The following is a 27,118-nucleotide window of genomic DNA, read 5'->3' on the forward strand; positions in this document are numbered from 1 at the left end:
AGTGATTAGTGGCACTATTAAAGAGTGCAAAGACATAAAGGTGGTGATTCTCCATCACACTTTCATTTAACCTTCTGTTTGTCCTCTGCAAACAGAAGGTTATCTAAAATATTGCTTTTTAATTTTGAAGTATTATTTGTATTCAAGTATCTTTATTCTATTTCATTGTTTGCTATTTTTACATTCTAGTCCCTATTTGTTGCCATGATCTACCCAACACCGTAGTGTTGCATCCTACACACAAATGTACTTTAGTGAGCTCATATGTTTACATTTATGTATCATCTATGGCTTTTCTTGGTACGACAATGGCAGAGATAAATACTATCACAGAGACCATATGACTTGCAAAATCCATTAATAAAATACTTACTATCTGGCTGTATTAGCCCATTTTCATACTGCTATAAAGAATTGCCCAAGACTGGATACTTTATAAAGGAAAGGGGTTTATTTAATAAGACTCACAGTCCAACGTCGCTGGGGAGGCCTCAGGAAACTTACAATCATGGTGGAAGGTGAAGGGGAAGCAGGGCACCTTCTTAGTAAGTCAGCAGTAAGAAGTACCCGGTGGAGGGGGAAGAGCCCCTTACAAAACCATCCGATCACTTGAGAACTCACTGGCACGAGAACAGCATGGGGTAAACTGCCCCCATGATTCAATTACCTTCACCTGGTCTCTCTCTTGACACATAAGGATTATGGGGATTAAAATTGAAGATGAGATGTGGTTGGGGACTCAAAGCCTAACCATATTACTGGCCCTTTACTGAAAATGTATTAATTCTGTCTCTCGCTTTAAATTATTAAAAGGGACAATTACAGTAGTGGGGGAAAAGCATTGCTGGAGTGCTTTAGTGAAACCAATTATTAGGTAGCAGTATGCCACGGTTACGGCTCAGTTGACAGTTGCTCTACCTGTGAACTTCCTATGTTGGTGTACGATTCTTAAGATGAATATTAAGTAGAGGCGTTGAATGAAGATTTTTTCCGAATTAAATCTTGCTTTGCTTCTTCAGGACTTTAAAAACCAGACAAGCTGGCTGTAACGCAGATACAAAAGACTTTGAGACCTGAAGTCACCTTGGAGAACATCATCACGCTCCCTCATTTAACAGGAAAAAACCTGAGGCCTAGGGAGGCATCTCAGCTAAAAATACCACTATACATTTAAAAGGTGGTTTCTTCCGGTCGCAGTTGCCTTCACGTTTTCAGATCTTTCCTTTAAAAAGTGAAAGCAGGCCGGGCCCGGGGGCTCACGCCTGTAATCCCAGCACTTTGGGACGCCGAGATGGGCGGACCACGAGGTCAGGAAATCGACACCATCCTGGCTAACACGGTGAAACCCCGTCTCTACTAAAACTACAAAAAAAAAAAAAAAAAAAAAAATTAGCCGGGCACGGTGGCGGGCGCCTGTAGTCCCAGCTACACCTGAGGCTGAGGCAGGAGAATGGCGTGAACTCGGGGGGCGGAGCTTGCAGTCAGCCGAGATCGCGCCACTGCACTCGAGCCTGGGCGACAGAGCGAGACTCCGTCTCAAAAAAAAAAAAAAAAAAAAAAAAAAAAAAAAAAAAAAAAAAGCGCGAAAGCAGAACACATACAGGCCAAGCGCCAGAAAACTCGGAATTGGCTTTATTTCCTTTTTTTCTAGTTGGGCTCAGTTATGACTTTCGGTAATGTACACAAGTGCCGTCCTTTTCCAGAAACAAACGCTTAAAAAAAAAAAAGCTTATCCGAGACACAAGGATAGACAAATCTCCCCTCCCTGCCCCGTCCCTCACCCTCGCCAATAGCTACAGGCGCTGCCCGCCGTCCGTAACCCGGACCAATCCGCAGCCTGCTGCGGGCCTGACGGGAGGGGCGGAGACGCCGTTGCCAGAGAAGCCACTAGCCGGTTACTAGCTGAGCTTTTGTTCCACTTGAGGGGGGATTCTTCCGCGGCAAGCAGGTCTAGGAATTCGCCTGCTTCCCATCTCGCGTCCCTTGCCTTCCTTCCTACTCTACCCACTGTAGTGCCTCCTGCGTCCCGCTCCCTCCTAGCCGACCCAGAGCCCAGGAAGGATTGCCAGAGTTTCCACTGCAGCAGCCGTGGTGCCTCTGACCCTTTTTATAGCGCGGCGACGGCGGGCTGACGTCACGACGACGTGCGGACGCAGCGGCGGGGGCGTAGGTACGCCTTTTGGGTTGGGGACGACTTTGTGGGGAGCAAAGCTGTTGCTGGGCGTTTACCGTGGGCGCCCCTGGAGGTGTGGAGGTGAGGGCCGTGGTGGGTCCCGGAAATAAAAGGCCCTCGCGCCCACCCAGCCCCCTCCGCGTAAACCCTCCACCTCCCTCAGGCTGACTACCTGGCCTGGGAAAAGGGCGGCGAGACTCGCTCTTAGGAAGGGTGTGGTCCCTGGGACATCAGGGCAGATGTTAGCGTGAGGTGGGCTTGTCCAGAACCAAGTCCTGACCGGGCCGTTCCTGGATATGGTTGCGTTTCTTTCAGAAATAGTGACCTCTTAATCACTGGGCTGGCTTTTAAGCGCCCCTCATGTTATGTATCAGATTGTGGGAAGCCCTGGGGGCTTTGTAAGTGAGGCATATTCCAGGAATCCTCAGGAAATAATTCCTTCTCCAGGATTCCTCTAGGTCCCAGCATCTATAGGCGACCCCTGTAGTGCGGGATTGGCCTGGGGTCGTGGAGAGTGCTAAAGGCCGACTTGTGTTCAGTCCCAGCTCTGCCACTGAACCCGCTGTGTGGCCTTGTCTAGGTCACTTAACCTTCCTGGCTTGCTTACTGATAACTGTAAAATAGAGACAGTAATCATCACTTTGGGGTGGTTGTAATACGAGATTAAATAAGCGCAGGGCCATTAAGGTGGCACCGAATGAAGGTGGTTAGTGAGTGGTGGTGCTTGTTGTTTACTGAGAATAACCATACTGGGGCTGCTGTTGGGGATAAAGTCTATTTTGAAGACAGTTTCTTCATCACCCAACGCATTTCAAGTGTACGGTTTCAAGTGTTTTTGAATGAATGAGATTCTTGGAGTTTTAAGTGCAACTTAGTTATGGTTAAAGAAACAAACCGCAGAAAACCTGTCTGCTTTTGAAATTGTGATGTTCCGCTTATAGTAAGAATGGCCTGATCTTGTTTGTGATCTGCTTTTTGCTTCTCTTTTTCATCTTCTAATTTCACAATGGATGTGTATTTATAGTGTAGTTTTTCTATCCTAAAAGTTCCCTGTGACAAACTTCAGAACAACAGAATTTAGTGATCTGGTCGCGGTGTGCTCTCCCTCTTTAGAATTGTAGTCTGTGCTTTTAGGTAGCTCAATCTTTATTCATTACTCATTTCCTTCATTTCCTTGTGTAGAACAGTCTTCATCTTTTGAATCTAAATTGAATTTATGAGTATTAAAACCTGACTGAATTAAGGCAAGTTTGTGTGTTACTTTTTGCTTTGTAGATTTTTATATTTATGTGTTAGTATCTCATGACTTTTTTTTTTTTTTTTTTTTTTGAGATGGAGTCTTGCTCTGTCGCAGTGGAGTGCAGTGGCGCGATCTGGGCTCACTGCAACCTTCGCCTCCAGAGTTCAAGTGATTCTCCTGCCTCATCCTCTCGAGTAGTCCGGACTACAGGCGCCCACCACCAGGCTCAGCTACTTTTTGTATTTTTAGTAGAGACGGGTTTTCACCATCTCATGACTTTTAATTCAAAGCTAAGTTCCACCAATTCCTTACTTGTAACCTTGGGCAAGCTGTTTAACCCTTCTAAGATTTAATTTCCTTATTTATAGCTTTTTAATAGCAACCTTGTGAAGCTTTTGTGAGATGTTTATAAGGTCAGTCAGTGCTCTGCTCAGTAAATGGCAACAGCTGTCATGTTGAAGGAAAGGAATGTGCTTTATGTTTATCTGGTAAAGAATGGTGGCTTTATTTGGGATTAGACAGTATTCTGACCATCTTTGGCCCAGCCTTTTTCCGGGTAATTGGGCTCTGTATGGACACTTAAAAGTGTCTGAGTTTAAACAATAAATAATTTAGTCACCTTAACTTATATTTGAGAACCTAATCTATGCTCTCCACTGTGTTAGGTAATTTTTTAGGGCAGAGAGTGATGCTTATATTTGTCCTTACAGTTAATAGCAAGTTTAAAAGAAAACTAAAATATGAGCATTTATGGAGCAATTTAATTCTAAACTATAGGATTCTGAAAATACCTTTTTTTAGAGTTCTTGGTGGGCTGGAGAAATCAGGGCAACACTTTGAGAAGGAAATGGGATGTTGGCTTTGAAGTACATGCCGTGTTTACAGACCAGTCACTCTTGCTGTCAACTCTTCTGCCTACATTATCCAATCTGCAGCCCATCTTTTAAATATACATCCTTCTTTATTCATTGGAGAAAGGCATTAGTGAATTAGTTATCTAATATAATCTCTCTGTATCAGAAAATGTTTTTTCCACTTTGGTAGCTTTTACCCATAAGATTTATTTTCCAGCTTTTTGCCTGTTTCCAAGCTTCCTGTCCTTTTTTTTTTTTCCCCCATACAATTACCTCTCTAGTAAACTTTTGTCTAGTGTCCAGAATAGTAAGGGGAAAAAAACAGCATTCCTGTATCTACTTTGTGTTCCTTGCTGAATATTTCATGGTGACTTTTTTCAGTGGAAGCTGTGTTTGAAGCCAGTGGAAATTAGTTTTCTAAGAATTTGTGTTTGGCAAAACAAAATCTGCAGGATTTGTATGCTATTCTCTTCAGAGAGATTGCTTTAAAATACGTATTTGTCTGAAGTTGGTTAGTTTACTTAGTCTGATCTAGGTGTTAAGGAAGGTCATGTACCATGATTTTCCTTTTTCTCTGGCCATGGCTAGCATCATGGTCCCTGAACAGTTATCCCCAAATGCTTGCTGTTGGCCAAAATGGAACATAGTTTAGTGAATGTAGCTGGATCAGCATAGCCTACAGAGCACTCCTGGAAAAGATTTTAAGTACATGTCCTCTTGGCAGTAGACTGGCAAAATTGTCTCTGTATAGGAAATTTAAATCTTTAAACATTTTAAAATGTTTTAAAATTGCTCATCTTTAAGGATTTTTAAATGGTTTTTAAAAATTTTTTATTTCCATAGATTTTTTGGAAACAGGTGGTGGTTGGTTACATGAGTAAGTTCTTGAGTGGTGATTTGTGAGATTTTGGTGCACCCATTCCTGAGCAGTGTACACTGAATCCAATTTGTAGTCTTTTATCACTCAGCCACTTCCCACCCTTTCACACTGAGTCTCCAAAGTCCACTGATTCATTCTTATGCCTTTGCATCCTCATAGCTTAGCTCCTACTTATGAGTGAGAACATATGATGTTTGGTTTTCTATTGCTGAGTTACTTCACTTAAAGTTAAGTCTTCTATTCCATCCATGTTGCTGTGAATGCCATTAATTTATTCCTTTTTATGGCTGAGTAGTATTCTATCATATATATGTATATGTGTATCACAGTTTTTTTACTCATTGATTGATGGACATTGTGTTGCTATAAACATCCATGTGCAAGTATCTTTTCCATATAATGACTTCTTTTCCTCTGGGTAGATGCCTAGTAGTGGGATTGCTGGATCAAATGGTAGCTCTACTATTAGTTCTTTAAGGAATCTCCATACTGTTTTCCATAGTGGTTGTACTAGTTTACATTCCCACCAACAGTGTAGAAGTGTTCCCTTTTCACCACATCCATGCCAACGTCTGTTACTATTTTTTGATTATGGCTGTTTTTGCAGGAGTAACGTGGTATCACATTGTGGTTTTGATTTGCATTTCCCTGATGTGATGTTCAGCATTTTTTTTGTGTTTCTTGGCCATTTGTATATATTCTTTTGAGAATTGTCTATTCATGTCCTTAGCCCACTTTTTGATGGGATGGTTTGTTTTTTTTCTTGCTAATTTGAGTTCATTGTAGGTTTTGGATATTAGTCTTTTGTCAGATGTATAGATTGTGAAGATTTTCTCCCACTCTGTGGGTTGTCTGTTTACTCTGCTGACTATTCCTTTTGCCATGCAAAAGCTCTTTAGTTTAGTTAAGTCTCAGTTATTTATCTTTATTTTTATTGAATTTATTTTTGGGTTCTTGGTCATGAAATTTTTGCCTAAGCCAATATCTAGAAGGGTTTTTCTGATGTTATCTTCCAGAATTTTATAGTTTCAGGTCTTAGATTTATATAGTTTCAGGCCTAGATTTAAGTCTTTGATCCATCTTGAGTTGATTTTTATATAAGGTGAGAGATGAGGATCCAATTTCATTCTCCTACATGTGGCTTGCCAGTTATCCCAGCACCATTTGTTGAATAGGGTGTCTTTTCCCCACTTTATGTTTTCGCTTGCTTTGTCAAATATCAGTTGGCTGTAAGTATTTGAGTTTATGTCTGGGTTCTCTATTCTGTTCCATTGGTCTGTGGGCCTATTTTTATACCAGGACCATGCTGTTTTGGTGACTGTGGCCTTGTAGTATAGTTTGAAATTGGGTAATGTGATGTCTTTTCACCTAGTCTTGCTTTGGCTATGTGGGCTCTTTTTTGGTTCCATGTGAATTTCAGGATTGTATTTTCTAGTTCTGTTAAGAATGATGATGGTATTTTGATGCGAATTACATTTAAATTATAGATTGTTTTTGGCAGTATGGCCCTTTTCACAATGTTGTTTTGACCCATCCATGAGCATGGGATGTGTTTCCATTTGTTTTTGTCATCTATGATTTCTTTCAGCAGTGTTTTATAGTTTTCCTTATACAGATCTTTCACCTCCTTGGTTAGGTATATTCCTAAGTATTTTATTTTATTTTGTTTTGTTTTTGCAGCTATTATAAATAAAAGTGGTTGAGTTCTTGATTTGATTATCAGCTTGGTCACTGTTGGTGTATAGCAGTGCTACTGATTTGTGTACATTAATTTTGTATTCTGAAACTGCTGAATTTATCAGTTCTAGGAGCTTTTTGGAGGAGTCTTTAGGGTTCTCTAGGTATAGATTCATACCATCAGCAAACAGCAACAGTTTGACTTCCTCTTTACCGATTTGGATGCCCTTTATTTCTTTCTCTTCTCTGCTCTGGCTAGGACTTCCAGTACTATGTTGAATACAAGCGGTGAGAGTGGGCATCTTTGTCTTGTTTCAGTTCTCAGAGGGAATGCTTTCAACTTTTCCCCACTCAGTATTATGTTGGCTATGGGTTTGTCATTGATGACTTTTGAGGTATGTCCCTTGTATGCTGATTTTGCTGGGGGTTTTAATCATAAAGGGATGCTAGATTTTGTCAAACACTTTTTCTGCATCTATTGAGATGATCATGTGATTTTTGTTTTTAATTCTGTTTATGTGGTGTATCACATTTATTGACTTGTGGGTGTTAAACCATCCCTGCATCCCTGGTGTGAAACCCACTTGATCATGGTGGATTATCTTTTTGATATGTTGTTGGATTCGGTTAGCTAGTCTTTTGTTAAGGTTTTTTTTTCTTTTTTTTTTTTTGAGATGGACTCTCGCTCTGTTGCCAGGCTGGAGTGCAGTGGCACGATCTTGATCCTCTGCAACCTCTGCCTCCCGATTCAAGCACTTCTCTGCCTCAGCCTGGGATTACAGGATGCCCAGCTAATTTTTGTATTTTTAGTAGAGACAGGGTTTCACCATCTTCACCAGACTGGTCTTGAACTCCTGACCTCGTGATCCACCCACCTGGGCCTCCCAAAGTGCTGGGATTACAGGTGTGAGCCACCACGCCCGACCTTTTAAGAATTCTTGCATCTGTGTTCATCAGGGATGTTGATCTATAGTTTTCCTTTTTGGTTATGTCCTTTCCTGGTGTTGGTATTAGGGTGACACTGGTTTCATAGAATGATTTAGAGAGGATTTAGAGAGGATTTAGAGAGGATTCTCTCTTTCTGTATCTTGTGGAATAGTGTCAATAGGATTGGTACCAATTCTTCTTTGTATGTCTGGTAGAATTCAGCTGTAAATCTGTCTGGTTCTGGACTTTTTTTTTTGTTGTTGGTAATTTTAAAAATACATGTTTTAGTCTCACTGCTTGTTATTGGTCTGTTCAGGGTTTCTAATTCTTCCTGCTCTAAGCTAGGAGGGTTGTATCCAGGAATTTATCCATCTCCTCTAGGGTTTCTAGTTTATGTGTGTAAAGGTGTTCATAGTAGCCTGAGTGATCTTTTGTATTTCTGTGGTGTCAGTTGTAATATCTCCTGTTTCATTTCTAATTGAGCTTATTTGAATCTTTTCTTGATTAATCTTGCTAATGGTCTATCAATTTTATTTATCTTTTCAAAGGACCAGCTTTTTGTTTCATTTATCTTTTGTATTTTTGTTTCCAGTTTCATTTTGTTATGCTCTGATCTTGGTTATTTCCTGTCTTCGGTTGGGTTTGGGTTTGTTTTGTTCTTGTTTCTCTAGTTTCTTGAGATGTGACCTTACATTTTCTGTTTGTGTTCTTTCAGACTTTTTGATGTAGGCGTTTAAGGCTATGAACCTTTCTCTTAGCACCACCTTTGCTGTATCCCAGAGGTTTTGATAGATTGTGTCACTCTTATCGTTCAGTTTGAAGAATTTTTAAGTTATCTTTAAAAGGATTTGATCATTAAACATGTATACAGAATATGTGTCTTTGTTTCACCCACCACTGACAAGTTGTACAAAAGTACAATACATTTGTCAGTTAACAGTATATTCTACATTACTAAAAACATTGTGAAATGTCTGCTTTTCTATGCAAGAATACATTTGATCCAATAAAACGATAGCATTTCTTATAAAGTAGGACTTTTTATGCTAAAGAAAATTATTACATTTTTGTTCAACATATTTTTTGTTATACAGTTATCACAACACAAAAGCAGTGGAGTGCCTTGGAATCTGAACAGTATTTATCCTGGAGAAGATGATTGTTGACAATTTTCATGGAAATACCTGAGACAAATAGTTCTCTTCCTTGTGTGCTGAGAAATCAGTAATATAGATTCCATTTTAGAATGTTAGGTAGAAAGTCATTCTGAATTCCTGTTTTTACAGTGTATTGATTTTATTATTTATTTGTTTACCCTTTAAGATAAGTGGCAGTTACCAATTATAGGTGATGAAGCAGAAAAATTTTATGACTTTATTTTATGATAAAACTTTAGAAAAGTTGTGTATAAAATACCGATACCAAACTAGTCTTATCTTGTAAAATATTTTTTACAAATTGAAAATTTCTGTCTTCTTACATTGTTTTTTAAACCTTTATTGCAAATATAGGAACCATTTTTCTTTTAATGATCCCTGAAAAGACAAATCAAGGGGTGAATTTAAAAAAAGGTAAACAGTTTTTAGTCATTATATTTTTTAAGAGCTCTAAGCGTTATGTGTTTTCCTTCAATTTTTGCTTAGCTTTTACGAGGCTTGTAGGTGCTGAGGATTGAAATATAAAAAAGACATTCTTTCTTGAGATTCCAGTCCACAGAGAGATAAATATGACGAATATTTAAACAAGTGAAGGGTTGGTACCAGTTGCTTTCTGTATGGGATAGCTATTGCAACTGAACGAATTAGTAGATGATGGTTCTCTTGATTGCAGTGACTTATCCCGAGCATATTCTTAACTTTTAGGTTTGGTTTTTTTATTTGATTTTGTATACTTGTAATTCTTCTAGTCTATAGATAGCTCAAAATATTGTTATACCCTTGTAATAGATGTTGCATATTTGCAGCATTCAAGGGAATCATCCTAGACTAAGTTGGTTGCTTAGCAGTTCCTTTTGGACTTCAGTTTCTGGTATTTAAAAAATATGACCATACTTCATTGACCTGTTTCCTAAATATTTGTCTCTACAGTATATAGAACATTCAGATAAAATAAGTACGTTTTATGAACACTTTGGAAGGTTTCTGAATGGCTAATATAAATAATCTTCAACCTGTAATAGCACTTCTACTCTTAAGTGTTAAAAATTCTTGAATATAATATGTTTTGTAATATAGACATACAAAACTAAATTACAAGAGGTAAATATCTGAAAAAAAATGTAGAAAACCTTGAATATAACCTTTGATTTTGTGTAAACATAAAATGAAGTCAGGGAACACTATTACCATGTACTGTTAGAGTTGGGAAAACAGAGCCTTAATGGTTGCCAAAGCTCTAACTCATTACTTCAATTGGAGTAGTTTTGAAGAAATTCATAAATATTCACATTTTTAAAGTGACATCTACAGGTGTGAGTAAAAACAATTACGTTAGTAAAATTTGGAAGTAATGTCTGTCTGTTCTTTTCATTATCACCAATATTCTAGATTGAGTTGGGAATAGGAGTAAGTGAATTTACTTTTGAAAAGTCTGCTTGCAATTGAATATCCTATCCTTTGTAGCTATTGTTGCCAAGTCTTTGAAAAGTTAGATTTCTACAGATTTAGGCATAAATAACATATATTTCTTATGGCATGGGCCTAATAAGACAAACTATAAGTAACCCATGGTTTTTATATTTGTTTTATAGTCTTGCTGGGTTCAAATATTGTAATACTTCAAGAAATAGACTAATAAAGATTTTGACACTGTTGTGATTATTTAGGAATTATCAGGCCTTTTGGAAACAGTGTATGGAAATTGGCTATTGTTGAGTGGTTGTGCTATGCAATTTTGATACAATTTTGAATTAGTATCACAATGAGTAGCAGTTATACTTTTTATTTTGTCTTTGAAATGTTATTCTTTTACACATCCTTATAACCTTTATTTTTTATGAGAGAGTAATGACAAAAAAATCTCTATTGAGATAAATTTAATAACTAAAATATTTCCTAGGTTTCAGCTTATGTGGAGAAGTTGCTGTGAAGCCACCTGTAAATCCATTTACTGAATTTATGGAGACGGCTATAAATGATGGAAGTCATTCAGAAGAACTCTTTTCCCATCTTAAAACTATATCAGAGAAAGAAGATTTACCACGGTGTACCAGTGAAAGTCATCTCAGCTGGTATTCTCATCAGTATCAGGGGAAATCTAAATTTCCGATTTCAGAATTTCCTGTTTTGTCCATAATATAAATTATTTGAATCAAATACAGCATTCTTTTAAGAGTATCTTTTTCAAATCTAGTATTTATTTATTAAAATATATTTAATCTGATTACAAAGGTACTCATCTAGCAGAATTCAGCTAGTTTTTTTGAATCTGAATGAAAGCAATTAAAAATGAAAACCTGGCTGGGCGCAATGGCTCATACCTATAATCTCAGTACTTTGGGAGGATGAGGCAGGTGGATCACTTGAGGTCAGGAGTTCAAGATCAGCCTGGCCAACATGGTGAAACCCCATCTCTAGTGAAAAAATGCAAAAATTAGCCAGATGTGGTAGCGTGTGCCTGTTGTTCCAGTTACTTGGAAGGCTGCGGTAGAAGAATCACTTGAACCCAGGAGGTGGAGGTTGCGGTTGCGGTGAGCCGAGATAGCACCACTACACTCCTGGGTGACAGAGCCTGGGTGACAGAGCGAGGCTCCATCTCAAAAAAGAAAAAGAAAAAAAAAATGAAAACCTCATCTCTTAAGAATTTGTAAAATAAAGCTATTTAAGATAAATGAAAATGTAATAATATGTGATATCAGAAATGTAGTTAATGCATGTGAAATCACTGTCATTTCGTATATTACTATATAGCAAATACTTGTCATACTTCTTTAGAGTGGGGAATACACTTGTTATTTACATGAAATATTGCCCCCTGCCAAGTGGCAATCTTAGTATACCATTACTGTCAGTATGGATAGCTTAGTCCAGCTTCTGGTTTAACTTGTTATAAATGAAAATAATATTTTATCATCTATAATCATACTTGACTTTCTGCCTATGATTTTTAATAAGGGACAGGTGTCATTTATAGATAGAATGTTCTTAGGCTCTTTACTTTAAGCCAGTTGTACTTAACACATATTTTTGACATAGCCTCTAGGATGCTGTCAGTTGTTAATGAGCCATTATGTTTTACAAAGAAAGAGAAAAGCTGCCAATTAAAGAGTTTCCATATCACTTGGAATTTTATTTATAAATATTGAAAATGCTCCTTCAAACTTAACTATACATGTGTCTTTAACCCAAATAACTTTTGTGATTACATACAAGTAAAATATAAGTAAAATAAGGTGTTCTTAAAATTTGCTTACACTCAAAGTCCAAGTTTCGAGCTACTTTTGGACTAAAAGTTGTCCTTGCTAATAAGAGTACTGTATACGTGATATGGCATTTCTGAGGAGCATCTTTAAATGAAGTTGGATTTAACTTAAATTTTGTATGTGCATTTGTAATTAGCCTGAAGCAGGACATCCTAAATGAAAAGACTGAATTGGAAGCGACACTTAAGGAAGCGGAGTTGGTAACTTGTTCTATAGAATTACTTTTGCCACTATTTAAGGACACCATTGAAAAGATTAATTTTGAAAATGTGAGTGACTTATGAATATATAATAAAATGAAAAGCTAGTATATTACTCAGAATGCATTAACTGAGGTCTCATATCTTATGTAGGTATGCTCACATATGAGTATTTAATACCAAAAATGAGGGTTTATCAGAATTCTTTATTCCCGTGTCACTAACTACAATTCTTTTCCTGAAAGATAATCTCAGGCATACACCTGATAAGAGGCTAAGCTAGAAACAATATATTTTGGGTGCTTGAATTAACTGGAGTTGAACTAGAAAATCAGCTTTTCTGAAGAGCGAATTTAAAACTAAAATCTTCTGAGAGGTGAAATGTATCAGTTTTCGATAGTATTATTTGGAATAGAGAACTGTTTTTAAGTTCCAGCATATTAAAGTTTAAATTAGGGACAAACAATAGATTATCTTCTATAACTTTTATTTAAAAGCCTAAAATGCTTTTAGAATATAAGCTCTTATTTTGATTTCATTTTATTTTAATGTACTGTATAACAGATCCAATTTACAAATTTTGTAACATTATTACTATGCACAAAAGAATGATTTTGTTAGGAAAAAATATGTTTGATAGTATCATATTTTAGAGGGTTTTACTTAATGCTGTGTCTTAAAATGTGTATGTGGTTCTTGTAATTTGTCAGGCGAATCTTTCAGCATCGAATTTGAAGATTTCCGAACAGAAGGAAATATTAACAAAAGAATTAGACACTTTCAAAAGTGTAAAACTAGCTTTAGAACATCTTCTTAGAGAGCGAGACTACAAACAAGTAAGGCATTAACACTAAGCACTCATTTTAATAGTGATATTTCTCACTTGAAGGATACATTATTTTTAAACTGTAGAAATTATTGGTATATTTGAAATGGAAATAATTCTTTGAATTTTGTCAGTCATGAATCCCTACCTTTAATGTTTCATAAGTAGTTCTATATGAAAACCACATTTTTATAGAAAATGTATTTTTATTTTTCATCTCAAAAACTTTATTTGTTATACTTAATTTAGCTGATTCTAATAAAATATACACTTTTTGAGTTTAAACTCTTTGTACATTATATTTATATATATGTAACATATTTATATATTCTTCATCTGGTAAAAGCTTTATTGAAATAGAATTCACATACCATACAGTTCTCCCATTTAAATTATAAAATTCAATGGTTTTCATTGTATTCACAGAGTTGTGCAGCCGTCACCACAGTCAATTTTAAAGCATTTTTATCACTCCAAAAAGAAAGCTTATACCCTTTAAATCACCTAAATTATTCTTCTGACTCCCTTTTGACTTTTTCCTATGATAATTTTTTTCAGAATTGTAAAAAGTAATATTAGGTAATAGTTTTTGTAATTAAAAACTTAACATGCTTATAGAAAATTTTGATAAGCAGAGAAATATTCTCTTGATCTCAGCACTTAGTGAAACATCACGATTAAGGACTGTTAATTTTATGTTGTGTATGTTTTGCAGTCTTTTGTTTCTTTACTGTATATATGTTATGTGTGCATATATACGTGGTGTTTTAGAAAAATGGAGTAAAACTACTCTCTTCGTTTTGTAACTTGACTTTTATACTTAACACTGTATTGTCAATATTTTCTCATGTATTGAATATTTTTTGAATAGAAAGGAATCTTAACTCGAGTTCTTTGGACCCTTATCGATCCAAGAATGGCCTTGATGAAATCCATAAGCCCTCTGAAATTCCGTGTATAATTTTGTGTTATATGTACATATATATATGGTTTTGGGTGAAAAGAATTGATTAACTTTTTCACATTCTAAAGCAGAAGTATGACTTTCAAAAATGAATAAATAGTCTTCTGTGGTCTCATTTAAAATGGCTACATAGAATTCTGTTACTGATTCGCTGTAATTCTTTAAGAGATTTCTTATTGCTAGAATTTAGATTGTTGATAATTTTTGCCTCTTTGTAAACAGCACTGTGTTGCATTCTATACTCTATACAAACTTCTTTTGTATAGAGGATTTTTGTGATTTTAGTGTCATTGACCTATACCTTCTGAAGCATTCTTTTGCGATCAATTTAGTAAATTAACTAATTTCATAAATTGCAGACCAAAAATAATTTGGAATACTTGAGCAAAAATCTTTTCAATGGTTAACTCTTTTAAAAATCTGAATTAAAAGTCATATTAATTTATTGAGTAATGCTTATTCCACTTCCTACTTTTTTATATAGAGAAATATAATTTGTGATCACTGATTTATAACGTTCTTTTCACAGACAGGAGACAATTTACCCAGCATGTTGCTAGAAAATTTAACTGATAATGAAAGTGAAAATACTGTAAGTCTTTCCACACTTAACTTTTTGTCCATTCTTTCTGTCATTGTTATTTGCATGCTGCTTGGTTTTATAAAATTAGCCAATATTATCCAAGTTGTGAAATGTCTAATTCTTATTTTATATTTGCTCAAGAATCTTAAGAAGAAGGTATTTGAAAAGGAGGCCCATATCCAAGAACTTTCTTGTTTGTTTCAGACTGAAAAGGTAAGCAAAATTTGAGCTTTTGAGCTTAATTCATTTTATTAATATTGACTTCTTTTTTTTTTTTTTTCCCCATCCTGGCCCCAACTCCTCAGAAATAAACACAGAAAAGTGTTTTGAAATTCTAGATTATTTGGATATTTTACAGCTTTTACCTATCAAATATAACATCTTAATTTTATTAAGCTTTTTTTAGAGTTTTATGGTGTTTTGTCAGGATATTTGGCATAAATCACTTCATATAGGAACTGTTTTAAATTTGTATTGTATTTCAGTTGGGTGACAAATTAAGGAATGTTAGTGTTTGTAGGAACATTTTAGGTATACCCATACCTTTATAAAGATAGATGGGAATTTTAAAAAAGAGATGATTATCAGGAACCATTAAATAAAAAAGGTTGGGGGAAAGAACTTAGCCCTGGTTGGGCATGAAATACATTTGTAATAGGGGCAGCAGTTTATGTAAAGTAATGCTTTGCTTTTTATCAGCTGTTTAGATTGTTTTTTAAATCAGGGTAAAATTAGAGGTGCTGGGCTGGGGATACAGCAAATAATATGGTTGTTTTTGGTTTTCTCTTTCTCTTTGTTACAGGCAAATACTTTGAAAGCAAACCGTTTTTCTCAATCAGTAAAAGTAGTACATGAACGACTACAGATCCAAATTCATAAAAAGGAAGCTGAGAACAATAAATTGAAAGAATACGTAAAGGTTATATATAAATATATATCCATTTTAATAGCTTAAGTGATAAAATTAATGAAACACTATAAAGCCATTCCTTAGTTCTAGAATTTGATGGTTTTAAAATACACAGTTGTTGACATGGGAAATACATATTTAAGGTAAATCTTAGTATTTGTGGCCTAACTAAAGGTTTGGGTCCAAATTTCAATATAAAAATGCTGTCTCTGTTTAATACCAATCTAGGAAGGATTTATGGGATTGAATTACTTTAAAAATCATTTCCACTTTATAATTAATTTATATTTACTGTGGAAAATTTATAGAAAATAAATTTAAATACACCAAAATCATTGTTAACATTTTGGTGTACATTATTTCAGTCTTTTTTCTCTGTCTGTACATACATTCATATATACTTTCACATGTTTAATAGTCAATACAAGGTTTATTTTTTGTTACTAATCATAATAATTTTAAAATCAGCCCAACTTTGATGTTCACAAAATTAAGTAATTCCCTTATTAAACAACTTTGTAGGAGTATAATTAAGGGGAATTTTTTGATTTAATTATTCTTTTGGAGTCAAAGTCACTTTGAGATGAGAATTTGAGGTGGCATGTCATACAATATAAGGTAACTTTTTTTTTTTATTTCCGCCAAAGGCAAAGAAGCAATATTCCCACCTTGAGAGGTTACAGAGACTCCAACTGCATTGAGTATGAGGACTTCTAAATTAGATTTCTGTTTGGTTTTGCAGTCCTGAATCATAACAGATGTCTGCAGCCTGTAGCATGTTTCAAAACTGTACTCGAGTTTGTGTGTGTGTGTCTGTTTCTTCCTTTAAAGGGACATTAAGTAGATTTATGGGGCATGTAAATTTTGTATGCTAGGGCACTGCAGATGAACTGGACTTGGTATTGCAGTGGTCTGTCATAGTAAATACAGGAGAGCACATGTGATTGAATTCATCTGATGTGTGATTGAACATATTAGGTAATCTTTCCCAATTTATCTTAAAGCATAGTGTTTATTTTTTATAACCATGATAATTTGGAGAAAGAACATAAGGCTAAAATCCTAAAATTTTGCTTTGAAATTCTACTAATAATTTGAATTCAAATTCTTTTACCAAAATGCTACTGTTAAGAAATGATTAAAAGAAACTGAGTTTATGGATTTTTCTACATTTTCTCTCACAGACTTTTGGATTTAAGGCATTAAGTAATTAAGGGGTTCAGAATTTAGTTCTTTTTGACTTAGGTTTGACAGTGTTTTGTTTTTGTTTTTGTTTTTAAGAGTATGAATCCAATGAACTCAATTTGGCAACATCAATCTCAACTGTTTAGTGTTGAGTAATTTGTTGTATTGGGTCTTTTAAAAATTTACATTGTAAATCTCTGGGAACTATCCCACAGATGCCTTGCACCAGTTTTTCTTTCTAGATCTTTGTGATGTAGCAATTAGAGTTAGAACATTTTCATATTTTCAGAAGAGATTGAGAATAATTGTCTGTATAAAATGTGACATGTATACGGACACTCCTTTGGAGAGAGAAGAAGACAGATAATCAACTTTGTGTTCATTCATTTGGCAAATGACTTGAGAGGTTATTTTGAAATTATAAAAATAATTTGTCATTTCAGTATACTCCTTGATAGTGCCTAAGTGTGGGATTTGATAAATCTGGTGAGAACCGTGTTCAAAAAGAACATTTACTTTCTATGTTTAAAAGTCTTTTAACCTAAGACAGCAACTATTCATGGTGTGATGATGACACCGTGTGGACTTCTAGAGGAATGACAGCAGTGTTTCCTGTGGGATGTTCCTTTGTCTTATGTCGACTTATTGTACTGCTGTTTTTCCCCAACTAGTTATGTTTTATGGGATTTTGTTTTTTTAAAAACAATTTAAGAATGTATTGCTCCTTCTCTTAGTTTACTTAGTCACTCTTCAAAGAAATCAAATCTAAATCTTAATATATACTTCTTAATCTCAATTTTAGTGGCAGTTAAGAAACTTAGATTTTGATGATTGTAGAGTTAAGTTGAAAAGTCCTAGGTTTAGCTTTTACTGTGACTCCTTTGCAATTTTTAAAAATTAAAATGGCTGTCTAAGGAATGGGAGACTAAAACTTAAATTCTGTAATAATTTCACATTTCAATATTTCACAGGTTTCAAAAATGTAAAAACATTAAAATCATAAGTCTTTAAATTAATAGATACTTAATACTCAAATACTTTAAATACAAAGTCTTAAAATAATTTGAATAAAAACATTTGAGTCATCACCTTAAATCACATCCCTCATCTACCCAGCCTAATATTCTGTCTCTCATGTCACCAAGAGGTATGCCAAAGAGATAGTCATGCCAATTAGTTACAGTCACATTCAATGATAGAAACGTGTCCTCAATAATACTAATCTTATGACTGTTATAGTCATTAATTTGTCTAAACCTGTGTTTGGTCTTGGAATAATGACTTCCATAAATTTACTTTATTGGATAAAGTAGTATTTTATTATCTTTAATGTAACTCTAGTGTCAGGACATGCCCCCTAATTCTAGTAAATTAAAATTTGGTAAATAAATCTGTTTATCTCATCTATAGCCTTCTTAAAGATTATAATAATATCTTTAAGATTTTAGCTTTCAAAATGAATAGTCCTAATATATTTGGGGAGCTACCAATTCCTTTGAATATTGGTACATATTTAGATTGTTTCTAGCTCAATTGTGTTTTTTTAAACTAGTTTTTAAAACTAGTAAGTTGTGTAATATTCTAGATGTGAACTAAAAAAGCTGAGTTAATCACAGAAGTTTTAAGGAAGTTAGTGTTTGTACCATAATCACTAATATTAGTATCTTTAATAATGGTAGCATTAGTTTGATATAGGATTATATGTTTTAAATTTGCATCCTTTAACAGGTTATAGAGAAGCATTGGTGAAGTCACCTTTCTTCACTATTTTGCTTTTTTAATTAATCTTATTAATCATTTTGATAAAACCTATATAGAGAATTATTGTATTAGGCCATTTTAACATTGTTATGAAGAAATACATGAGACTGCATAGTTTATAAAGAAGAGAAGTTTAATTGGCCCACAGTTCCACAGGCTGTACAGGAAGCATGATTCTGGCATCTGCTTAGCTTCTGGGGAGGCCTCAGGAAACTTAGCAGTCATGGTGGAAGACAAGCGGGGAGTGAGGCATCTCACATGGTGGGAGCAGAAGCAAGAGAGAGAGCAAGTAGGGAGGTACTGCACACTTTTAAACAACCCAATTTCGTGAGAACTCACTCACTATCAGGAGAACAGCACCAAGAGGATGCTGTAAACCATTCATAAGAAACAACCCCTTTAATCCAACCACCTCCCACCAGGCCCCAGCGCCAACACTGGGGGTTACAGTTTGACATGAAATTTGGGTAGGGACACAGATCCAAACCGATATAGTTTGGCTGTGTCCCCACCGAAATCTCATCTTGAATTGTAATCTTAAGAATCCCCATGTGTTTAGGGAGAGACCTGATGGGAGGTGATTGGATCATGGGGGTGGTTTCCCCCATCCTGTTCTCATGATAGTGAGTGAGATCTGATGGTTTTATAAGAGGCTCTTCCCCCTTGGCTCTTCACTCTTTTCTCTCCTGCTGCCATGTGAAGAAGGTCCTTGCTTCCCCCTCGCCTTCTGCCATGATTGAAGTTTCCTGAGGCCTCCCTAGCCATGTGGAACTGTGAGTCAATTAAAACTTGGCCCTTTGTAAATCACCCAGTCTCAAGTATTTCTTTATAGCAGCACGAGAATGGACTAATACAGTTAATTGGTACTGCAGAGAGTGGGTATCGCTATAAAGATACCCACAAATGTGGAAGTGACTTTGGAACTAAGTAATTGGCAGAGGTTGGAACAGTTTGGATGGCTCAGAAGACAGGAAGATGTGGGAAAGCTTGGAACTTCCTAGAGGCTTGTTGAATGGTGTTGAGCAAAATGCTGATAGTGATATGAACGATGAAGTCCTGGCTGAGGTGGTCTCAGATACAGATGAGGAACTTGTTGGGAACTGGAATAAAGGTGACTCTTGCTATGCTTTAGCAAAGAGACTGACGGTATTTTACCCCTGCCCTAGAGATCTGTGGAACTTTGAATTTGAAAGAGATGATTTAGGGTATCTGGTAGAAGAAATTTCTAAGCAGAAAAACATTCAAGATATGACCTGGTTGATTCTGAAAGCTTTCAGTTTTATGCATTCACAAAGTGATGGTTTGAAATTGGAACATATGTTTAAAAGGGAAACAGAGCGTAAAAGTTTGGAAAATTTGCAGCCTGACCCTGCGATAGAAAAGAAACACCCATTTTCTGGGGAGAAATTCAAGTGGTCTGCAGAAATTTGCATAAATAATGAGAAGTCAAATGTTAATCAATGGGGAAAATGTCTCTGGGGCATGTCAGAGGTCTTCATGGCAGCCGCTTCCATCACAGACCCAGAGGCCTAGGAGGAAAAAGTGGTTTTGTGGGCTGGGCCTAGGGCCTTGCTGCTTTGTACTGTCTTGGGACTTGGTGCCCTGTGTTCTAGTTGTGGTTAAAAGGGGCCAATGTATAGCTCAGGCCATTTTTTCAGAGGGTGGATGCCCCAAGCCTTGACGACTTCCACGTGGTGATGGACTTGCAGGTGCACAGAAGTCAAGAATTGAGGCTTGGGAACCTCAGCCTAGATTTCATGGGATGTGTGGAAGCACCTGGATGTCCAGGCAGAAGTTTGCTGCAGGGATAGAGCCCTCATGGAGAACCTCTGCTGGGGCAGTGTGGAAGAGAAATGTGGGGTTGGAGCCCCCACATAGAGTCCCCATTGGAGCACTGCCTAGTGGAGCTGTGAGAAGAGGGCCACAGTCCTCCAGACCCCAGAATGGTAGATCCACTGACAGCTTGCACCATGTGCCTGGAAGAGTTCCGGATACTCAATGCCAGCCTGGGAAAACAGCTAGGAAGGGGGCTGTACCCTGCAGGCCACAAGGCTGGAGCTGCCAAAGACCATGGGAGCCCACTCCTTGCATCAGCATGATGTGAAACATGGAGTCAAGGGAGATTATTTAGGAGCTTTAAGATTTAATGACTGCCCTGTTGGATTTTGGACTTGCATGGGTCCTGTAGCCCGCCCTTTTTTGGTCAATTTCTTCCATTTGGAATGGGAACATTTACCCAATACCTGTGCCCCCATTGTTTCTTGGAAGTAATTAACTTGCTTTTTATTTTACAGACTCCTAGGCAGAAGGGACTTGCCTTGTCTCAGATGAGACTTTAGACTTGGACTTTTGGGTTAATGCTGGAATGAATTAAGACTTTAGAGGACTGTTGGAAAGGCATGATTGTGTTTTGAAATGTGATGACATGAGATTTGGGAGGGGCAAGGGGCAGAATGCTATGGTTTGGCTGTGTCCCCACCCAAATCTCATTTTGAATTATAATCCTTATAATCTCCATGTGTCTAGGGAGAGACCTGATAGGAGGTGATTGGATCATGAGGGTGGTTTTCCCCATGCTGTTCTCATGATAGTGAGTGAGTTCTTGTGAGACCTGATGGTTTTATAAGGGGCTCTTCCCCCTTTACTCCTCACTCTTCTCTCTCCTGCCACCATGTGAAGAAGGTCCTTGCTTCCTCTTCACCTTCTGCCATGATTGTAAGTTTCCTGAGATCTTCCCAGCCATGTGGAACTGTGAGTCAATTAAACTTCTTTCCTTTATAAATTACTCAGTCTAGGTTATTTCTTTATGGCAGTGTGAGAATGAAGTAATACACAAACCGTATCAGTTATGTACATATTTTTACAATGTTTACATAAACATTGGAGTTCTGAAATAATTTAATTGTTGCTAATTTTTTTTTTAGAGCTTAGAAACCAAGATAGCCAAGTGGAGCCTGCAATTGAGAATGAATAAGAATGAGGCTGTAGTGATGAAAGAAGCAAGTAGGCAAATAGCTGTAGCTTTAAAAAAGGCATCTAAAGTTTACAAACAAAGGCTTGACCATTTTACAGGAGCTACTGAAAAACTTACTTCCCAAATTAGAGATCAGGTATGTAAATTCATTCTTTTTAAAATTAAAAGTTATATTTTATGTGCTTAGTTTATATAATTAATGTTATGATGCTTCATATAGTAATTTTATTCTTCTCTTAATGCTGTTAATACCAGAAAAACTTACACTTTTTGCTTTAAATCTTTTATTTTGAAATATTACATAAAATGTCAAATTTTCATATTGAAATATATCAGCATTTCCTTGGGAACTTTACTTAAAGGAAATATTAAGTGTGTCCCCCCCTACACAAACAAAAAGGTTCTATTGGCCAACTACTTAAGGGTAATATATTATACACATTTCCTCTTGGGACATTGTGGTCCATGTGAGCAAATTAAAGGCTCTGAGAAGGCTTTCAGAAACAGTGGAACGAAGGGTGTTGAACTAAGAGTTTCCCACACTTTTTTAACCACAGAGCTATTCTTTTACCCACAGAGCAACTCTTGGAACTGGTTCTGAGGAACACTAGTTTGAGAAATGCTGATTTATGTTATTAGACCCTATGACTTTATTCAGTAATTAACCTCATTTAATCTCAGTAATACATTTAAAACCATGTACTGACATAAACACATCATGTAAAATATATCTTTGGGTATAGTACAAATTTGAAAATGGCCTTAGTGCTTTGTTGTTTTCAACACATTATATTTATTCAATTACTAATTAATAATTTTTAAAATAAAGTCTGACTGATATCCTACCTCTTAAGAACTTATGTTAAGGCTTATAGAATTATTAGAGGCTTTTAGAAAAGAAAACAGACTTGTATAAAAGCTTATTGCAAACAAAATAGTATTTTGTTAACTTTGTGACTTGGGATAAGGAACTTAACCTCTTTAAGCTACAATTTCCTCATGTATAAAATAGGGGATCATAATACTCCCTATCTCATGTGTTTGTAGGGAGAGATAAATGAGAAAATATATTTTTGCACTGCCCTCCTTTCTGTTCCTGTAATGCATGAAGTTTTTTTCTTTGTTTTGTTGTTTTTCTTGTTTGTTGCTGCATCTGGCTTTAATGTTCTTCCCTGGCTCACAATAGCTCTTTCTTTTTTTAATCATTCAGGTATCTTTTCAATTGACATCTCTTCAGAGAGGCCTTTCTTGACCATTCCTTTTGAAGTAGTCCTAAAACAATCATATCAATGTCTTAATTTTTTTTCATAGCATTCACTATAATCTGAAACTATATCATTTATTTTTTCATTTATCACTGCTGTTGTGTTTTGTTTTATTTTTAACTGTTTCCTTCTACTTGAATATAAGTCTCAGAAGGCAGGAGCTTGCTATCCTATTCACCTAAGGTAAGGGTACCATTATTTAAAACGGTATCTTAAGTCTAAAACATGAACAGTTCAGCAATAAGAGCTAAATAATAGTTTAACAAAATGTTATCACATATCTACACAATGCATAAATTTTACCAAGGACTACAGAGAGAGATCAAGGACAAGGAGGATTTGTAAAGGTCTGTGGTCTTTCGTAATTAGAAGGTCACTAGTTACTAATTCAGTTGCAGTTTCAGTGCAGTGGAAGGAAAGGTGAAAAGGGGGATTTTGCTTTATATCTGCATGTTGTAAGGAGAGATGAAAGAAGAAATGAGGATTTGGAAAGTACTAGAGACAAATGATTCTGACATTTAGTACCCAGGGGTGAGGATGTTAAATGCTCTATAATTCTGCACACTGAAGAATTAACCCATTTCCTTCTTTGGAAATTAGATCCTAATTTTGCTTCTGGTGGCCTTAGATGTGCCATTTCTCTAAAGCAAAGAGAAAAGGTAGGCCAACTCAAAAAACTCTCTAGGAAGGTAATTCCATCACTGACTAGTTTTGACATCTAGGAATGCCATACTGATGAAGTAGGTAATAATTATCTTGCTAACACATAAATTCTTTTCTTACTGATAAAACTTCTGTATATCTTAATTTATATTATAAACTTATACTTCATAATTTATATTAAAGCTTATTTTATACAAAATATGAAAATACTAGTCTTTAATATATCAAAAATATTACTGTGAAAAAATTTAAACAAAACAGTCTTGCGCATAATACATGCCCAGTAAATACTTGCTCAGTAAATGGATGAACGATGAAAGAAGGAAGTACCCAATAAATGTTAATTGTTGTCATTACTGTTTCTGAGCTTTTTGATTTGTAATTACTGGCATTGTTGCCTTCCAGTGTGTTTTTATGTAGAATGTAGACAGGAGGCACAGTGGCTACAGCTCTTTAGGTGGATCTGCAGTTAATAGATTTGAGCTATTTATTGAGTGTGTACTGTGCTGCAGGCACTATCAAGGCCCTAGAAATACAGCTATGAACAAAAGCAGATAAAAAATCCCTACCTCGTGGGAGTTCACATTCAAAATGGATAAGCCACTACTATCATTTATGTCTCTTTGTGGACAGTAGCAGTGTTTGAAGGCTGATGGGGTGACCTCTATAAAATAGATCTTGGCGTTGTTATAGCAAAGATAAGTAAGGTGCATCACCAAATGTTATGGAGCTTTGGAACTAGGGGTAGTTTCTGTGTGTACCACAGGGGCTTTCTCCTCTGATGCTTATGTGGTTGTTACCATCTTCTGTATATAGAGCATGAAATTAATTCAAGACCAGCCTGGGTAACATAGCAAGATGCTGTCTCTACTATATATATATATATATATATATATATATATATATATATATATATATATGTATATATAAAATAGTATATACACCATATGCATAAAATAGATATATGTAGACATATATACATATATATCTAGACATATTTTACGTATGTGTGTATATATATATGGTGGCTGTGGTGGCACACATTTGTAGCCCTAGCTACTAGGGAGGCTGAGACAGGAGGATCCCTTGCACTCAGGAGTTGGAGGCTACAGTGAACCATCATGACTGTGCCATTGCACTTCAGCCAGGGCAAAATAAAAAGTAAAATGGAAAGTTCAGTAAAAAGAAAAGAACTTATCTTAATTATGAAATATTGTTTAAAAATAGTTGCAACATCTTTTAAAATGTTAAGTTGAAACTTCCACTATGTGTATATAAAATAATAGCAATATAGATATTTACTTTAAAATTTTTCTGTTCAAAGTTGTACACTGACTTTATTTATTTATTTCAATAGTTTTTGGGGGACAGGTTGTTTCTGGTTACCTGGAAAACTTCTTTAGTGGTTATTTCTGACATTTTGGTGCACCTATCAGCCAAGCACTGTACACTGTACCCAATGTGTAGTCTTTTACCCCTCAATTCCCTCCCTCCCTTCCCCCAAATTCCCAAAGTCCATTATATCAAACTTATGCTTTTGCGTTTTCATAGCTTAGCTCCCACTTATGAGTGAGAACATACGATATTTGGTTTTCCATTCCTGAGTTACTTCACTTAGAATAGTGATCTCCAACTTCATCCAGGTTGCTGCAGATGTTCCTTTTAATGGCTAAGTATATTCCATGGTGGTTATATACCATATTTTCTTTATCCACTCGTTGGTTGATGGGCATTTAGGCTGGTTCCATATTTTTACAATTATGAATTGCACTGCTATAAACATGCATGTACAGTTTTCTGTATTTGAAGTTCCATACTTTTTGGAAGATTGCTTCCCAGTTTATAATGTATTTGTGTTTAGAGATCTGAGCAAAACAAAAATGTTTTAAAATTATAGTATGAATACTTTTATGTATTTTTTAGGAAGCCAAGTTGTCTGAAACAATTTCAGCTTCCAATGCCTGGAAAAGTCATTATGAGAAAATTGTAATAGAAAAAACTGAATTGGAAGTACAGATTGAAACAATGAAAAAGTAAGAAAAAATTTAGAATCTTTTGTTATTTAGTAAGAGTTTTCACTTTTTAAAAAATTCTTTGAGTTGTTTGTATTTTGATTTTTTTAGATTACATATGGTAAAGGTGCTACCTATATGATTTGATATTTTTGCATTTATAATTCTGTAAAGTTTTCTTACCTTACTATTAAAAATAATTAAAATGATTGCTCATTAAAAGAGAATTGGTGTTCACATTTTGAATTTTTTTTTTTTTTTTTTTTGAGGCAGTGTCTCACTTTGTTGCACAGGCTGAAGTGCAATGGTGTGATCTTGGCTAATTGCAACCTCTGCCTCCCGGGTTCAAGCAATTCTCCTATCTCAGCCTCCCTAGTAGCTGGGACTACAGGCACGCACCACCATGCCCAACTATTTTTTTGTATTTTTAGTAGAGACAGGGTTTCACCATGTTGGTCAGGATGGTCTCGATCTCCTGAGCTTGTGATCTGCCCACTTTGGCCTCCCAAAGTGCTGGATTTACAGGCATGAGCCACCGCACCTGGCCCACATTTTGAAATTTTAAACTTGTAGATTATCATTCAGTATTTCAGTATGCCATCTATTATTTGTAGTAAATGTTAATATTTACTTTTTCTTAAATGGAGGTGATGTTTCTCTTTTAAACAAGAATGTATAAAAATATATTTAAAAAGTTTATAATAACTGCTTTGAAAATCCTAAAAATTATTGTTCCTTAATTAAAGTGACTTAAATGCATAACAAAGAAAATGAAAAATAAAAATACATGTATTTTATTATTTGAAATGTATTACTAATAACACTATAATGAACCCTGAATATTTGATTTTAAGTGTTTTCTGTGTCTTCAGTTTTGTCATTGAAAACTACCATATATAATTCATTTCTAAAGTTTAGTTGTTATTGCCTCACTTAATTCTTTTCTTTATCCTTGTCCCTTAAGTAGTGTATATATGTGTGCATGTGTGTGAATGAGAGGAAGAGAGAGATGTGCATACTTGTGGATAATAGTTTAGAAGTTTTATTGAACAGCAAAGAGCATGTTGGATAATTTTTTGTTGGTATCATCAGTGGGTAATTGTTTCTAATCACAGTTACTTTGGTTGTACCCTTTTGGATTACTTCTCCCTATTTTTCTTGTTCTATCAGTTCTATTTATTGTTGTGTATTCCCTATTTGAAACATTGCATCCTACCAAAGTGATTTCAGAAACACACTTAAAATGTGTTATTTGAATAAAAATTTTTATGACTTTTATAAAATGTGTCATTCATTTTATAAAGGCAAATCATCAATCTTTTGGAAGCTCTTAAGAAAATGGAAGATGATGGAAAAAATTCATGTGAAGAAATTCTTAGGAAAATTCACTCAATTGAATATGAAAATGAAACTCTGAATCTTGAGAATACAAAATTAAAGGTACTATGTATGAGTGTTTGTACAGGCGTGTATTGTATAATGACCATAGTCTACTTAGTAGAAATAACTTGAAGAAAGAGTATGTTTAGAGCAGTGCTCTTATATAATTTTGTCTTCTGTGCTTGTCAGGATATTATGTTTTCAGCAGTGCTAAATAATATTTA

At 35.5% G+C, this 27,118-nt stretch overlaps 1 protein-coding gene across 14 annotated transcripts in view; it reads left to right on the top strand.

Moving 5' to 3' along the window:
- Positions 1-1,877: 1,877 nt before the first annotated feature.
- Positions 1,878-27,118, top strand: part of ODF2L (outer dense fiber of sperm tails 2 like) — a 48,164-nt gene continuing 22,923 nt past the window's right edge. For 4 of the 14 annotated variants that reach the window (XR_012418172.1, XM_065519300.2, XM_065519285.2 and 1 more), the window contains exons 1-11: positions 1,878-2,170; positions 3,506-9,322; positions 10,809-10,980; positions 12,308-12,440; positions 13,082-13,207; positions 14,691-14,753; positions 14,886-14,957; positions 15,547-15,663; positions 21,525-21,710; positions 25,426-25,535; positions 26,819-26,954. Coding sequence is in view for 13 of the 14 variants with exons in the window: in XM_065519300.2 (XP_065375372.1) it covers positions 9,280-9,322; positions 10,809-10,980; positions 12,308-12,440; positions 13,082-13,207; positions 14,691-14,753; positions 14,886-14,957; positions 15,547-15,663; positions 21,525-21,710; positions 25,426-25,535; positions 26,819-26,954 (1,158 nt within the window). In the remaining variant the exon portion in view is untranslated. Of the gene's footprint in view, positions 2,255-3,505; positions 9,323-10,808; positions 10,981-12,307; positions 12,441-13,081; positions 13,208-14,690; positions 14,754-14,885; positions 14,958-15,546; positions 15,664-16,255; positions 16,356-16,870; positions 21,352-21,524; positions 21,711-25,425; positions 25,536-26,818; positions 26,955-27,118 lie in introns of those variants that run through there. The other 10 variants (XM_065519293.2, XM_005542831.5, XM_005542830.5 and 7 more) reach the window with 10 other exon arrangements.

This window comes from Macaca fascicularis, chromosome 1 (assembly GCF_037993035.2).
Source record: "Macaca fascicularis isolate 582-1 chromosome 1, T2T-MFA8v1.1".
NCBI lineage: Eukaryota > Metazoa > Chordata > Mammalia > Primates > Cercopithecidae > Macaca > Macaca fascicularis.